At 41.7% G+C, this 16391-nt stretch overlaps 1 protein-coding gene across 2 annotated transcripts in view; it reads right to left on the reverse strand.

The window, feature by feature from the left end:
* LAMA4 (laminin subunit alpha 4) overlaps positions 1–16391 on the reverse strand; it is a 161236-nt gene that overhangs the window by 99254 nt on the left and 45591 nt on the right. For both annotated transcript variants that reach the window (XM_038397220.2, XM_043510858.1), the window contains 2 exons: positions 7988–8068; positions 2677–2891 (listed from right to left, as the gene is read on the reverse strand). In XM_038397220.2, coding sequence (XP_038253148.1) covers positions 2677–2891; positions 7988–8068 — 296 coding nt within the window. The remainder of the gene's footprint in view (positions 1–2676; positions 2892–7987; positions 8069–16391) is intronic.

Genomic DNA, 16391 nt, shown 5'->3' on the forward strand with positions numbered 1-16391 from the left:
GGTCTGTGTTCACCTATGCAAATTGGTGAGGATTTTTATCAAGCCTTCCCGAGGAAAAGGGGAGTAGGGTTTGGGAGGATTTTGGGGGGAAAGATGTTTCCAAGCGGGCTCTTTCCCAGTTATATATTTGTTACACGCTTGGTGGTGGCAGCAATAAAGTCCAAGGGCAAAACGTAAAATAGTTTGTACCTTGGGGAAGTTTTAACCTAAGCTGGTAAAAATAAGATTAGGGGGTTTTCATGCAGGTCCCCACATCTGTAACCCTAGAGTTCAGAGTGGGGAAGGAACCTTGACAGCTCCCATACTACTGCACTGGGCAGCACAGCATGGGGAGGAGGTGACCAGCTCTCTGTGCAGAAAGTGGTTTGGGACTATTTAAAAAAGCTGGATGAGCACAAGTCCATGGGGCCAGATGCGCTGCATCTGAGAGTGCTAAAGGAGTTGGTGGATGTGATTGCAGAGCCATTGGCCATTATCTTTGAAAACTCATGGCGACTGGGGGAAGTCCCGGATGACTGGAAAAAGGCTAATGTAGTGCCCATCTTTTAAAAAAGGAAAGGAGGAGGATCCGGGGAACTACAGGCCAGTCAGCCTTACCTCAGTCCCTGGAAAAATCATGGAGCAGGACTTCAGGGAATCAATTCTGAAGCACTTAGAGGAGAGGAAAGTGATCAGGAACAGTCAGCATGGATTCATCAAGGGCAAGTCATGCCTGACTAATCTAATTGCCTTCTATGATGAGATAACTGGCTCTGTGGATGAGGGGAAAGCAGTGGACGTGTTATTCCTTGACTTTAGCAAAGCTTTTGATACGGTCTCCCACAGTATTCTTGTCAGCAAGTTAAAGAAGTATGGGCTGGATGAATGGACTATAAGGTGGATGGAAGGCTGGCTAGATCGTCGGGCTCAACGGGTAGTGATCAATGGCTCCATGTCTAGTTGGCAGCCAGTGTCAAGCAGAGTGCCCCAAGGGTCAGTCCTGGGGCTGCTTTTGTTCAATATCTTCATTAATGATCTGGAGGATGGTATGGATTGCACTCTTAGCAAGTTTGCAGATGACACTAAACTGGGAGGAGAGGTAGATACGCTGGAGGGTAGGGATAGGATACAGAGGGACCTAGACAAATTAGAGGATTGGGCCAAAAGAAATCTGATGAGGTTCAACAAGGTCAAGTGCAGCGTCCTGCACTTAGGATGGAAGAATCCCATGCACCGCTACAGACTAGGGACCAAATGGCTAGGTAGCAGTTCTGCAGAAAAGGACTTAGGGGTTACAGTGGACGAGAAGCTGGATATGAGTCAACGGTGTGCCATTGTTGCCAAGAAGACCAATGGCATTTTGGGCTGTATAAATAGGGTCATTGCCAGCAGATCCAGGGATGTGATCATTCCCCTCTATTCAACATTGATGAGCCCTCATCTGGAGTACTGTGTCCAGTTTTGGGCCCCACACTACAAGAAGGATGTGAAAAAGTTGGAAAGCGTTCAGCGGAGGGCAACAAAAATGATTAGGGGACTAGAACACATGACTTATAAGGAGAGGCTGAGGGAACTGGGATTTGGTCTGCAGAAGAGAAGAATGAGGGGGGATTTGATAGCTGCTTTCAACTACCTGAAAGGGGGTTCCAAAGAGGATGGATCTAGACTGTTCTCAGTGGTAGCAGAGGACAGAACAAGGAATAATGGTCTCAAGTTGCAGTGTGGGAGGTTTATGTTGGATATTAGGAAAAACTTTTTTACTAGGAGGGTGGTGAAGCACTGGAATGCGTTACCTAGGAAGGTGGTGGAATCTCCTTCCTTTAAGGTTTTTAAGGTCAGGCTTGACAAAGCCCTAGCTGGGATGATTTAGTTGGGGATTGGTCCTGCTTTGAGCAGGGAATTGGACTAAATGACCTCCTGAGGTCCCTTCCAACCCTGATATTCTATGATTCTATGTATGCTAAGAAACCACTTCTTTTGGTTTTTTTGCTTCCTCCTGCATTGGGAGAAGGAGGACTGTGTGCATTCTTTGTAAATAAACAAGATTGCATCAAAGAAAATACCTGAATCAATTGTCAATTTCTATTCCCAATTTTAACAACCTAGAAGGCCCTGAATTTTGACTAGCTGCTCAGGTCAAAATAACTATAATTAAGACAGTACTGTACTGCCAAAAACTACAGTGAGACATGAGTTTTAGTTTACTGATATGTGGTAATCTGTATTTTCACAGTATACATGTGTACAGTAGCAAGATGTGTGGGTGTGTCTATCTATATATGTGACACCAGAGGTCTCAAGCACCAGTCCATTTCTTGATACATCCATGTAGCCTACATAGCCTATTCAGATTCTGCAAAATCTAAACTATTATTAAAAAAAAAATTCTAGCCTTCATGGTTGCAAAGAAAACCTTCTAAATGTGATCAGAGTGTAACGAATATAGAATTGTCTTCCTAAGTGTACAAAGAGCTTGAATCAAAGAGTCAACAGGTGTAAATTACCTAGAGTCTCATTAATCTCATTGGGCATTTAACTCTGAAGCCTAATAATGACATTTTAATGACCAGTGATATTACAAAATTGCTGATCTTTTTAGTGGATGAAATGGGGAATGGGGCAAGAGTGAAGCACTATATTTGTACTATACTATACTTTAACTACACGATAGCATATATTACTAACACAATACAATACCTGTACAGTTTTTAGCTGTTCTGGCATCTCCATAATAGCCAGGAGCACATTGTTCACACTTGAACCCTGTTGTATTGCGCAAGCAGTTGCGGCACTGGCCTGTCACTTCATCACAATCCTCGAAGATTAGGTTAGGATCTGAGTTTCCACTGCAGTCACATTTTTTACAAGTGCTTCCAATCAGCAAGGGATTTCCATAGTAACCTGGAGCACACCTGAGAAGAAATCCAAGCCCAAAGATGATTAATAATGATCACTTTCCCCTCTGCTGTATCATTTTTTTGTCCTTATCAAGCCACCAGGAATTGATGGTGACATTCTGCAAGTGCTAGTGAACAAAACTTAAATTATGACAGATGTTTTGTAATCTAATCTAAATCTAAATCTATCTAGGGATTTATAGCTCTGTGGCATTGAGGAACAGGTACTGCATCCAGAACACTTCTAGTTCATGTCTACTTCAATCCATATTTTTGTCTGTTTCTTTAGCAATGAAAATGTTTGTTACACAGTGCTTTTTGAAAGCATCACAAAACTATCTTGGCAGGTCACTCAGCAATGCTGGTGTTTGTTTTATTCACTAATAGCTTTGGACTTCATAAACTATCTTGTATTATATGGGAGACGGGCAGAGGAGGTCAGCTTTCATGTTGCAAAAACCTCCCAGGGAAGTCCAGATTTAGAGTCCATTTTATCTCCTCTATCTAAGTTCATAGCAGAAAGGATCTCTGTAAAATGGTTTGGTGTTTGCCAATCTCTATGATGGGGCAACTGGAGTTTTGCAAAACCTCAGTCAGATTTTGATAAAACCTAAACGAGATGTTACTGATAAAATGAAATGGGGATTTGAGTATGCCACAAACCGGGGAGATTTGGGCAGATGGTTCTGATTTTGGCCTCTCTCTACATTTGTTTGGTTTGTTTTTTTTCATGAAAGGAGTTCTGATTCCCTTGAGCTTCCTCATCAGTGCTTTGAGTATACTCACATCCTAAACTCCCACAATAAAATCGTACATAAAATGAAAAGTATTTCCATATAATTCAAACTGACTTTAAACTATTTGGCTGCTTGAATTAATTGCCTTTGTTAGTGAAATGCATATCCATGTGCACGAACTACCAGGATAACCTGATAGTAAGGAAAATGGTCTGTCATTTTGGTGAGTTAGAGATAAATAATAAAGCCAGGCTCCATGGTTATGTGTCACCATAGCAGCAATCTGAATTCAGTTGTAATGATATACAGCCTGATTCTTCTCTCATCATCATCAGTTTAGCTCAACTGTTTTCCATGGAGATACTCCCAATTTACACTGGTGTGAGGGCAGAATTAGGCCCATAGTGTCTCATCCTCATGGGCCCAAGTTTGGAGTGAAAAGAAATTGTGTTCAGGAGTTAGGGACAGTATGTCACTTCTCTGCATCAAAGAGTGGCAGTAACTGTTTCTGGAGGGAATTTTGCCATGGTATTACCCTTTCAGTTCAATGTTGCAAGTCGAGCACAGGCATTCCATTGGTAAAGATAGGAATGCCGCTATCCAGTCATGTTGAAAGTCTTTTAAAGGCTTTTCACATCCTCAATTAGTACCAGCTAGTGGAGCTAGCCAATATTTTTCAAATGTCAACAACATTCTGAAGTTTGAAATATAGACAGGAAAAAATTCCTCTCATTTTTTGACCATCAGTAGAATTGCTTGAATTTTTTTTGTATTTTCACATTTTGTCCTTAAAAAAAAAAAATCTAGGTAGAGGTTTTTCATGTGGTCACCATCTACTGACTACCAAATCGTTTCATATAGGCCATCAAACAAAACTCCAGTAGCAATAACACTTGGACACTGCTAACCTGAGCTAGATTTAAATTAATGGCCTCCAGGTAAAAGACTCTGTATGCCATTACCACAGGACGTTCTTTATGATGAAGATGAGGTGCTCAGTTTTTCTTCTCTGAAATACACTATTCAGTTGAAGTGCAGCTTTATACATGACAGAAATGTGTACGGCCATGCAGTCTCATTCCCACTGATGTGTTTGTGGGCATGGAGGTAACTGCTGTTTTTTATGACTGTCTGCCTCACTTCTATTAGCCATAGCTTATCAGCTGGAATAGCTGTTTAAAATGGACAGAAACATTCAGAGCGGAAAATGCGCATGTGTCACTTTCACTTCCCCATGTCACATAACATTGACTTGGATTGCATCCAACTCCTCTGAATGGTTGGCACTGAATGAGAAAAGCAAGGAAACTTGGACAGAAATACACTGCCCCATCTCCTTACTTTATGCTCCACAGAAAAGGCCTTCTCCATTCCTGTCATGTCCCGATAAATGACTCTTCACTGCTAAATAAAAATATTTTCATTTCCATGTGATTTTTCAACGTTTCATTGTTGAAATAATGAAGTTAACAAATTCTCTCTCTCTTTTACCTCCAGGCATTTTTATTTCCTGTGATCATTGGCGGGTTAGATATTAACTTCCCCTCTACTAACCGTGCCAATGGAACCTTTCCTCTCTGTCCACCATGGAAGCCAAGGCACTTTTTCTAGAGAGAAGCTTGTAATAATTAGAAAATAATAAAAACTGGATTTCATTTGTTATTGCTGTAAAGCCTCCTTTTTTAAAGGAATGAACATAAGGATTTCACTCGCTCACAACTTTACACTTGGGGATTGAGAGGTCATTTTCACAATTCCTAGCAAAAACCTCCATGGTTTCCCAACATTACCTGTTGGCAACTAACTGAAGAATAAGTCAGGCAGTTCTGTGCCTAGCCTCCCTAGCAGAACAAGAAAACCTCTCACACAGAAGCCAGAGGAAATGAGGCAGCTTGCCTCCCAGTGCACTGCAAGAGCACACATGCTGTTACATCCCTTCACGTCCTGTCGCTTACTACCTGAAGTGGCAGTCACATTCCTTAGGCCTATACAGAGGGGTGGGAACACGGTCTGATTCCACCTTGGCCCTTTTGAGGTGCTGGGCAGTCCCCAGGGAGCAGAAAAGTAGGCAGGGATCAGTACTTGTGCACCTCAGAGTGCAGGGGCTGTAACATGGCTGTTACATAGGAAGGGAGTGAAAATCTTTGTGCTCTGCCCCCACTGTACACCATGTCAGGGGCAGGCATGACATGGGCCTAAAGTAACATTTACATGTGATCTTGTGGTAATTTAAGGTCAAAAACTGAAAAGTGCCAGATTAGCAACCTTTATTGGTCTTCCATGTCTGCACATGTGGTAGAGTCCAAACAGCTCAGCACTGCCAGCACATATATCCCCTCACCAATATAAAGGATATCCTATGGGAGAGAGTAGGGGCATGCACAGGGTGGGGGCGGGGGGAAGCAGAGGCATGGGATCCCCCAATAATCAGCAGGGACACAGAACTCTTCTGGCCCTTGGGCCATAGCAGGTGCTGACAGCTCCTCCAGCCCCCAGGCTTTGTGGGGAGAATGAGTGAGTGAACTCCTCCAGACCCGGGGCCACAAGGAGGACAGCAAGCTCCTCTGGTTCTGGGGCTGTGGTCGGGGCACAGAACATGCCCTTTGAAAAGTTTCAAATTTTTATTCCTGCACACTCCCCTGGGAAAGAGAGAAAGTCACTCTCCACACCAACTGAATCACTAGTCTGACAACTGAGATTACCAATGAAGAATACTAGCTAGTCCTCAGTGAGAGTGTCCTCTTGGAGCAGGATGGTGAACACCACCTCATTTCATCCAGGCCCCATATATAGCCATCAGAAGATAAAGATTTTTCATTACTGCTGACATAGATTGGATTGCAATTAACAGCCTAGAAGAGAAAAGATCCATCAGCCATTACTAATCACTTAACCAACTTGCCCTCACTGACTTGGACTAACTGCTTTCTTCTTCCTTTCTTCTCCTTTGCCTGCTCTTGTCTTTTTCCTCTGGTACACAAAAAGCTGGCCAGTGGCTATTAGAAACCAGATAAACTAAGTTGACATTATCCTTTTCTGCCACTCTGAATAGAAATATCTGTTACCCTTTTCACAGAACTTTATTCATTTGTAGTCTAGTGTGACATTTTAATAACCAATGAGAAATCTTACCGAGCTTTTAATTGTCTATATTGTCCTATGTTTGCATATATGACATTCCAGAAGAATAATAGGATATAGTCAGACTGGAAACAAGTTTATTTCATTTTTATGCTCTCCATCTGCAGAAGCTTTACTTGTAAAATTGTAACTGTGGCCACTTTAAAGGTCCAAAAGGTAGTATATTGACACTTTGAGTTACTTGCATTTACAAGAAGTTATTTTATTTAGGAGATAACTGTAGCTTTTACTTTGTGATGAAATCTCATTTGTTTCCTTGTTCTTTATACACAACTCTCTCCTTTGGATATTTGGCATCCATTTTTTCCCCTCATTCATAGCCCAGTTATGCACTGGTTGCACACAATCTTCCACTGGAGTTAATCAACTGAATTCTCTGTAACATCAGAGATCGTATTGGGTACAAAGGATAGGATGGGGAGCCAGAGCCAGAGCCAGATGAGGCCTCCATATCTTGTGCTATTCAGCCCCGTTGTAAATTAGAGCAACTTTAACTTAAATCCTCAATGACCTTCTGCAAGTGGCAGAGTAAAGGGGGTTTCCATTGACTTCAATGGAATGTAACATATTAACATCACACTTTCACTGTGAATAAGGATATCAGAAGCTGGTACTTCACAAGATTAAATTGTGTTGTACTATATAGCTCTGTTTGTTTGTTTACATTGTCATTCTTGATATGTAGTAGCAGAAATCGTTTGAGGACATATAGATAATCTGACAATCTGAGAGCTTGACCAGGATTGCTCAATTCACTTTTTATTGAGATGTATCATTTGAAATGTATTCCAAGTTTAAATAATAAATATACATCTGCTTGTTAATAATTTGATCAGATATTATGATTTCTCTCTGGTTCTGAAAAAATTCATTGGTAGAACTATCATTTTTTTTTTAGGAAAGGGATATAGGAGGCATATTGCTAATTTTAAATTCAGCTGCTAGTTGAATCCAGCATACTAAAATTCTGTTCCTTTGAAGAAGCTGGTTTCATGAAGATAAAATGCAATAACTAGACAAAAAATATAAAATACAGGTCTTTCTCCTGTACCTGTTGAAGTCAGTGGCAAGCTTCTATTGGTTTCAGTGCAAGATCAGGCCCTTAGGCAGACAGACATAATATAATTCACTGAATGTCAAGCACAGAAGAATTCTCCCAGAGTGTGAAACTCTCTTAAGGGCTTTGGAACATTGGCAAACTTGACCAGCCATTCATATTCCTAGTCTGCTTACCTTTCACAGTTGGGTCCTGCATAGTTTTCTTTACAGACACAGCGCACTACCCCACTTTTCCTGTGACAGGAAACTGCAAAACTAGAATTGCATATTAAAAAAAATCAATCAGGACAGCCAACACTTATTAATAGCCTATGTACACATGCTGTATTTTGTGAACTTTTGTTATTTATATGACCTTTGGGCCGATCCTACTTGGTGCTGAGTGCCCTCAGTTCCTACTGAGGTCAATAGGAGCTGAAGGTACACTACACCTGGTCTTTTTATTTTCACCTATAAAAACCATGCATACCTACGGCACTATATAAATCGTAAAAAGATGCAGACTTCCTTCTTGCAGCCTAGCTCAGACACACTTACATGCTTCTATACATATATTATAAATAAGGAACTTGCGTTCTTTCCAGAGTATACAGTGATTCTTATATTTCCTGTGAACTTGTCTCCTCTATTTTTATTTCAGAATGTTTAAACTAACATGTTGCTTTTGAAATATGTTGGATCAAGTTCTTTGGGAACTAAAATCTTATATTTAACCATAGGAAAGGTACAGGATAGGCAGCGGCAGTGCAAGTTTCCTTATACAATCCCCACAGACTGTCTCAAAGGCGTCCTGTAGGAATCAGAGTAGATCCTCAAATGGTGTAATTTGGAATTGTTCAATTGATTTCCATTGAAGTCAATGGAACTATGTTGATTTGCACCAGCCAGGGATCTACTCTAACACCTCCAGGAGATTAGTCTACAAATCTGTTCAGCCCTTGGCCTCTGCTGAGACTGCCAGTCAGGGTGCCGGTTTGTGCTGCTTGAGGTGGGGGTTCTGTGTCGGGATTTTTAACAGCATGTTATTCTAACATCATAGCTTCCTTTACCTTGACCTTGTGGTCTTTAATTTTCAGAATCAAGTTTCAGTTTCTTAAAATAAACAAATAACCACATTACAATATGCGAAACAAAAATTATTTGAAATGTAGGTTAGCCCCTAAAAATGACCACAACTTGGTTCGTAAAGACAGGAAAAGTACCAAACCTTACACAATTGAATCAGGGTGATGTGTCTTAGATACAGTTACAGACAAAAATGGGCACACAATTTTAAAGACATTCTTAGTGAGTTTAGAAAATATGGGGCCAGATTCTCTCCTGCACTGACACCCATTCAGCATGGGCAGGGAGCAGGAAGGTTGTCAGGGAACCAATTACAGCTCCATGTTTCTTTAACACGCTCCTTGATTCTTGGCCTAATCTTATTCTAATTTATCTTAGTTGGCTATTGTCCCCAAAGTACTATGTGCCAGCTGAGAACTAGCAGAGAGAGCAGAGCACCACAAAGTGTACTTTTCCCAACACACTGCCTTTGCCTGGATTAGTGAGTGATTTGTTTAGGAACTGGCTCTAACAGCTTTATGCCAGTTGAGAGCTCCCTTAGCACAGGGAAATTCTCAGTTGGGCATCCTTGGCCAGATTCCATCCCTGTTGTGTAGCTCAGGCTATACAAAGGGGCCAGAACAGGGGATGAGAATCTGGTCCATGTCCTAGTCCTAGGAACAAACAACAATAAAAGTGTATAAATAGTTCCTTCATTGTTTCTGTTCCCATCAGTATTTCAAAGCTAATGTTTTCCAGAGTAAAGTCAACGATCTGTTGGCCTTGTTTGGAGACATTTATAAACCAGACAGAATTTAAAATGAGACTCTCTTGATGAAATTCCCAGATTATCTTCTGTAACATTTTGATGTGAACATGCCAAGAAAATTACAATACTTTGGCAGTTTCCTCTCTTCTGGTATACAGGCTAATTCCTTACAACATTTGAAGTTATTACTTTGTGGATTTAAGTTATGAAGTATGATCAAAGTCTTCCTGGGTCTTTATATTTCTTTAGGGTTTTTTTTAAAGGTCGTAACATTCCCTGAGGTTTATAATTAAGTAACATCTGTTAGAGACTGGAGAAGCCTCCATCCAATTTTTCCAAAGAGATGTCATTTCACTTAATGGGAACTATTACAAAAGTTCCCAGGACAGCAGATATGAAGATATTCTGGCCAGACAAAAAACTGAAGCCATACAAATGAATCTCAAGAACAACAGTGGATCTAATGATTCTGTCAGCTTAGAGATTTGGATGCAGAATTGGTCTGTCTGTTTGAGCGTTATAAATCCATTGGTTATGTTATTTCTAGGAATAAAACTTTTGTTGAAAAATGGAGTAGAAAGCAATATCATCTGTATATTTCCTCTTTAAAGCCTTGGTAACTTCTTGGTGGAGGCACTTTCTTGTTTTACTATAAATAGAGTAAGAATGAAGGTGAAATGATAAAAAAGAAAAAAGGATGTTTCAGTATCTCTCTGAACCCTGTTGTTTGAGCCTGAGGATTACAACATAAATATAATAATTATTATTTATTGTTTGCAGTAGCTTCTAGAGCGGGGTGGGCAAACTTTTTGGCCTGAGGGCCACATCTAGGTGGGGAAATTGTATGCAGGGCCATGAATGTAGGGCTGGGGCAGGGGGTTGGGGTGCGAGAGGGGTGTGGTGGGGGCTCAAGGCAGGTGTTAGGGGACTCAGGGCAGAGGGTTGGGGTTCAGGAGGAGTTCGGGGTGTGGGCTCCAGCCTGGTGCCAGTTACCTCAAGTGGCTCCAGGGTGGCAGCAGTGTGCAGTGGGGCTAAGGCAGGCTCCCTGCCTGCCCTGGCCCCATGCCACTCCCAGAAGTGGCCAGTATGTCTGGCAGTGACTCCTGGGGGTGGGACGGGACAAGCAGCTCTCCCCTGTAGGTACCACCCCTGAAGCTGCGATTCCCTGTTCCCGGTCAATGGGAGTTGTGGGGGGTGGTGCCTGCAGGTGAGGGCAGCGCACGGAGCCGTCTGCCCCACCCCCCAGGGGCTGCAGGGACGTGGTGCCGGCTGCTTCTGGGAGTGGCACGGGGCCAGGGCAGGCAGGGAGCCGGCCTTAGCCTCGCTGCGCCACAGGGCTGGTAATCCTGCATGCCAGATTGAAAGCCCTGAGGGCCAGATCTGGCCCATGGGCCGTAGTTTGCCCTCCCCTGTTCTAGAGGCCTCACCTGAGGTCAGGATCCCTGTGTGCTAGGTGCTGTACATACAGACAGTCCTTGCCCATTACAGGCAATCAGGATTTAAACACCAATATGTTGCAAAATGGGCTATGATATTATTACTTTGAGTTCTGGGCTTCATTCACTCTAGTGGTCTGAAATAGGAGAGGTAGTGGGGACTGGTATGGCAAGACAATAAGGTTTTCATCACCAGCAACAGGCAGTAATTTTAGGTTAGTGTCTTTAAATTAGAAATGATTGTTTTTCACTCCCTAAAAATGGTAATTTAGGCTCAGATATAATCCTTTTGGAAAAGTTAATGGGACAATGAACAAGAAATCTGTAGCAGAAAGGAAGGTGTGTAGCCAATTAGGAAAAATATAATATGCTAGTATAAAGGGGAATAAGGGCCAATTAGCCCGTACACAATAAAAAGTAACAGGAGCCAAATGTTAGATATAACATTCCAGTACGTACAGAAAGCATTTAAACAGACATTTTGATGTAAGACTGGCAGAGATTCCTTTTCTAACAGTATAGTCATTTCTTATTTAGTAAGCATATGGCTTATTTGAGTGGAAATACAGAATCACTAATAATTAGAGCTCAACAGGAATTTTCTGATTAAAGGCTTTTTCATCAGAAAATGTCAATTTGTTGAAACCAAAAAAACATTTCATGGGAACATATTGGTTTCAATGGAAAAAAGTTTCTCAGGTCCAAGATGGAGTTTCAGAGAAAGACCCAAATAGTCTGGTGGTAAGGCCCCATCTGGGAGGTTCAAGTCCATTCTTTGCCTAATGTGGAGAAAGGACTTGAACGTGGGTTTTCCACAGCTCAGGTGAGCATCCAAACTACTCTCTCTCTCTCTCTCTCTCTCTCTCTCTCTCTCTCTCTCTCATTTAAAATTTTTGAAAGGTCTCCATTTCATTCAAAATTGTATTGAAAATAAATGGTGAAACTTCATTTTGTGAAATGGAATTCTTGTTTAGTGGCCAGCCCTACTAATAACTGTCAAGATCATAGGATATAAACATAACAATTCTGAGAGTAAAGTTGCAGAGCAATTTAAATACTTCTGTAACACTGTAATCACTCACACTAAGAAAAACAACTTTTTAGTTTTGTAGTTTAGGTTTGAGGTAGTTTTAGGGGTTAGGGTACATTTAAAAAACTTCCAGATTTAATTTGGTTTTATTTATTAGTAAGTCCTTGTCATGTTATGTGGAAATAGTGTCACAGGTAAAAGCTAAAACAGATTATTATATACATGGGCTTGCTCCTCCTCCCACTGAAGTCAGAGCTAAAACTCCCATTGAATTCAGTGGAAGCAGGACCACCTCTTACAGCTATTAGTAATTTTAAGGTACATAAATGAAGGCCTGGGGTCCCAGGAGATGGTGGCAGTGGCAGCCAGATGGTGAAGCTTGCCACAGTTGCAAATTTTTCTCCACAAAGTCTCTTTCTTTAAGGAGCCACAAAGGAAATGAGGGATAGGATAACCCATCCCCTCACTATTTTGTCCATCAATTATGCTTCGATTCCGACACCCCTATTTTGGTTAATTGATTTCTGGTTTCACATATTTCTTGTTTACTAAGCATGATATAACACAGTACTTGAGTTATATCAGTAGGCTTTTTTGTTTAGAATAATTCAGTCTTTGTCTCCTTTTTGTATCTTTTCCCATCAATATTTATTGTTATATGTTGTGATATTTTATGAAATTTCACATACTTTACAGTTGAGCTCACAATTAAGGAAAATTTGCAGGTCCAATTACCACAGCATTTCACTCGAGATGAGGGAGGACAGCAGACAGGACTCATTTTGCCAGCTGGAAGAAGGAGCTTAGGGACTTAGTAGGGTTTGGGATGCTGAAGTTTGGATTGAGGCTCATGTCATAGAGGTAAGGGGGTGATAGAGAACATGTCACTAGGGAGGTAGATACAGCTGAATGGACTGGTGGTGTTACTGAGGAGATACAACTGGTGGTTTTGAGAAGCTGACATGGAGAGGAATGGATGGGAGAATGAACCCTTAAGGGGTGTGTAATGGGATCACTGCCTGCAGAACACACACACCCCTGTTGCCTGCAGTGGCCTTGCAGCACCCCTGTTTCCATTTCCCTCTCAGGCCTTTTTAAAAACTCCACACAGTCCAAGGTATTCAAAAACAAGAGTCTCCTTCTGGGGTCCAGTTCATTTAAGGTTTTTCATAGTTTCCAGTAGCCCTCAAGTTACCCTCATCTAGTTCCACCTGGACTGGTAACAGTCTTTCAAAACGTATGTAACTCCAAAAAACATCTTATTAATTGTCCTTCCTCCATGGCATCTCTAGTGTTGTGCAGTTGTCCCACCTTCCTCCAGGGCTTGGAGGCTAGGTCATACCACTGAGCAGCAGCCAGTAGTCTCCCCTGGCATCTCTCTCCTGCTATCTCAGGGTCTTCTGCTGTAGCCTTTGCCGTGTTTGCTCGGACACATGATACAAGGGACCAAGTGATGGTGCTCATTTCTGAGAAGAGCTAAATTCCAGGCTGCTTGGAGGGGGCCCTTCAAAATAGTCAAACAGCTCAATGAGGTCAACTGTATAGTGAAGTTTGTCTAATCTCTCCCACCAGCACCGAATGTATCATAGAATCATGATGAAACCTTATTAACAGAGAGAATCTGGCCCTGGCTGGGAGCGGACCCTAGGAGGAGGAGAGAGAAGATTCACTGATAGGTCTGGTAGAAGAAACAGGGCCAGCCCCTCCCTGGAATCCATAGCCCTCTGATCATTTAACCCTCACACAGCAAGCAGAGATCAGACAGGTACTGAAGGTTTATCACCAGATTTTTTCCAGTAAGCTTGGATGTACCTCACTGGCTGTTCACTTATCAGAAATTCATTGTTTTGGGTTACTGGGAAGGCAGACCAGAGCCTGGAGGGGAAAAAAAATCAGTGACATTCTGGAATTAGGGGTGATCCAATAGTCCATGTGCATCTCTCACAAGAAGGATGGGTAAATTAGACTGTCAATTATAGAAAGCCTAGAACTATCAGTGTCTGTGTACCCCATGCCTACAATAGATAAGTTCCTCAGGGATCGGTTTTGGGACCAATCTTATTTAATCTTTTTATTACTGACCTTGGCACAAAAAGTGGGAGTGTGCTAATAAAGTTTGCAGATGATACAAAGCTGGGAGGTATTGCCAATTCGGAGAAGGATCGGGATATTATACAGGAGGATCTGGATGACCTTGTAAACTGGAGTAATAGTAATAGGATGAAATTTAATAGTGAGAAGTGTAAGGTTATGCATTTAGGGATTAATAACAAGAATTTTAGCTATAAGTTGGGGACGCATCAATTAGAAGTAACGGAAGAGGAGAAGGACCTTGGAGTATTGGTTGATCATAGGATGACTATGAGCTGCCAATGTGATATGGCTGTGAAAAAAGCTAATGCGGTTTTGGGATGCATCAGGAGAGGCATTTCCAGTAGGGATAAGGAGGTTTTGTACCGTTATACAAGGCACTGGTGAGACCTCACCTAGAATACTGTGTGCAGTTCTGGTCTCCCATGTTTAAAAAGGATGAATTCAAGCTGGAGCAGGTACAGAGAAGGGCTACTAGGATGATCCGAGGAATGGAAAACTTGTCTTATGTAAGGAGACTTAAGGAGCTTGGCTTGTTTAGCCTAACTAAAAGAAGGTTGAGGGGAGATATGATTGCGCTCTATAAATATATCAGAGGGATAAATACAGGAAAGGGAGAGGAATTATTTCAGCTCAGCACCAATGTGGACACAAGAACAAATGGGTATAAACTGGCCACCAGGAAGTTTAGACTTGAAATCAGACGAAGGTTTTTAACCATCAGAGGAGTGAAGTTTTGGAATAGCCTTCCAAGGGAAGCAGTGGGGGCAAAAGATCTATCTGGCTTTAAGATTCTACTCGATAAGTTTATGGAGGAGATGGTATGATGGGATAATGGGATTTTGGTAAGTAATTGATCTTTAAATATTCAGGGTAAATAGGCCAAATCCCTTGAGATGGGATATTAGATGGATGGGATCTGAGTTACTATAGAAAATTCTTTCCTGGGTATCTGGCTGGTGAATCTTGCCCATATGCTCAGGGTTTAGCTGATTGCCATATTTGGGGTCGGGAAGGAATTTTCCTCCAGGGCAGATTGGAGAGGCCCTGGAGGTTTTTCGCCTTCCTCTGTAGCATGGGGCATGGTTGACTTGAGGGAGGCTTCTCTGCTCCTTGAAGTCTTTGAACCATGATTTAAGGACTTCAATAGCTCAGACATGGGTGAGGTTTTTCATAGGAGTGGGTGGGTGAGATTCTGTGGCCTGCGCTGTGCAGGAGGTCGGACTAGATGATCAGAATGGTCCCTTCTGACCTTAGTATCTATGAATCTATGAATCAGTAGCAAGACAGCACCAAAATGGGAGGATACTTACAGGCCAGGGATGAAATCCTGGCTCCATTGAAGTTAACAGGAGTTTTGTCATTGATTTTAAAAGGGACAGAGTTTCATCCAAAGAGCCCAAATGAAAGACACAAGACAGTTACTCATGCAGAAGCGTAGGGCTTGTCTACACAATGAGTTACTGCTCACCAAGTCAGGGTGTGAATCTACTCTAGCTTGCCATGTAGTAACTTGCTATCTGGATCCTGCTACAGTGCAGTGAACATTTTGGAATAGGGTTTAGCGTTCTGCTGCTTGAAAGTGTAATATGCCAAGCTGCATTCTGGGACTTTCACTGCACTTCAGCAATGTCTACATGGGTGTTATTGCATGATAAGCTGGTGCACTATAAATTCACTTGCTGTGTAGTAACTTGCCATGTAAACAAGCCATAAATGCCAAGATTCATCCCCTTAGCATAGATAATATTTCTGATAACCTCATGTTTCTTTATTTCTGAGGTAAATATAATTCATAGCAATGAAAGTAAAGCATGGAATGGAGATAAATTTAAGTTTGAAATAAAGAAATAAATACTTCCTAGTGAAGAAGGGCAGTTGGGGTAGATTGGGCCAGATCTTCAGATTGCAACTTCAGTGAAGCCAATGGAATTACACTGATTTACTTCAGCTGGGGGCCAGCCCTATACTTCCATATTCTCTCAGCACAACTTTAATACATCTCTATTTTATGGTGCCACAGATAAAACATATGCAAAAGGATAAGGATGCTATCGTGTCCCATGAAAATCTGGATGTTGTTCAAGGAAACTGTGCTCTGCACCTTGAAATGGATTTTGTGTGGCAAACAGCCATATGAAAAAAAATCAATTTCATTTATTGAACAAAGGAGCTGTTGGACTGTTCTGTTTCTACTTATGTGTTCTT

Source organism: Dermochelys coriacea, chromosome 3 (assembly GCF_009764565.3).
Source record: "Dermochelys coriacea isolate rDerCor1 chromosome 3, rDerCor1.pri.v4, whole genome shotgun sequence".
Taxonomy (NCBI): Eukaryota; Metazoa; Chordata; order Testudines; family Dermochelyidae; genus Dermochelys; species Dermochelys coriacea.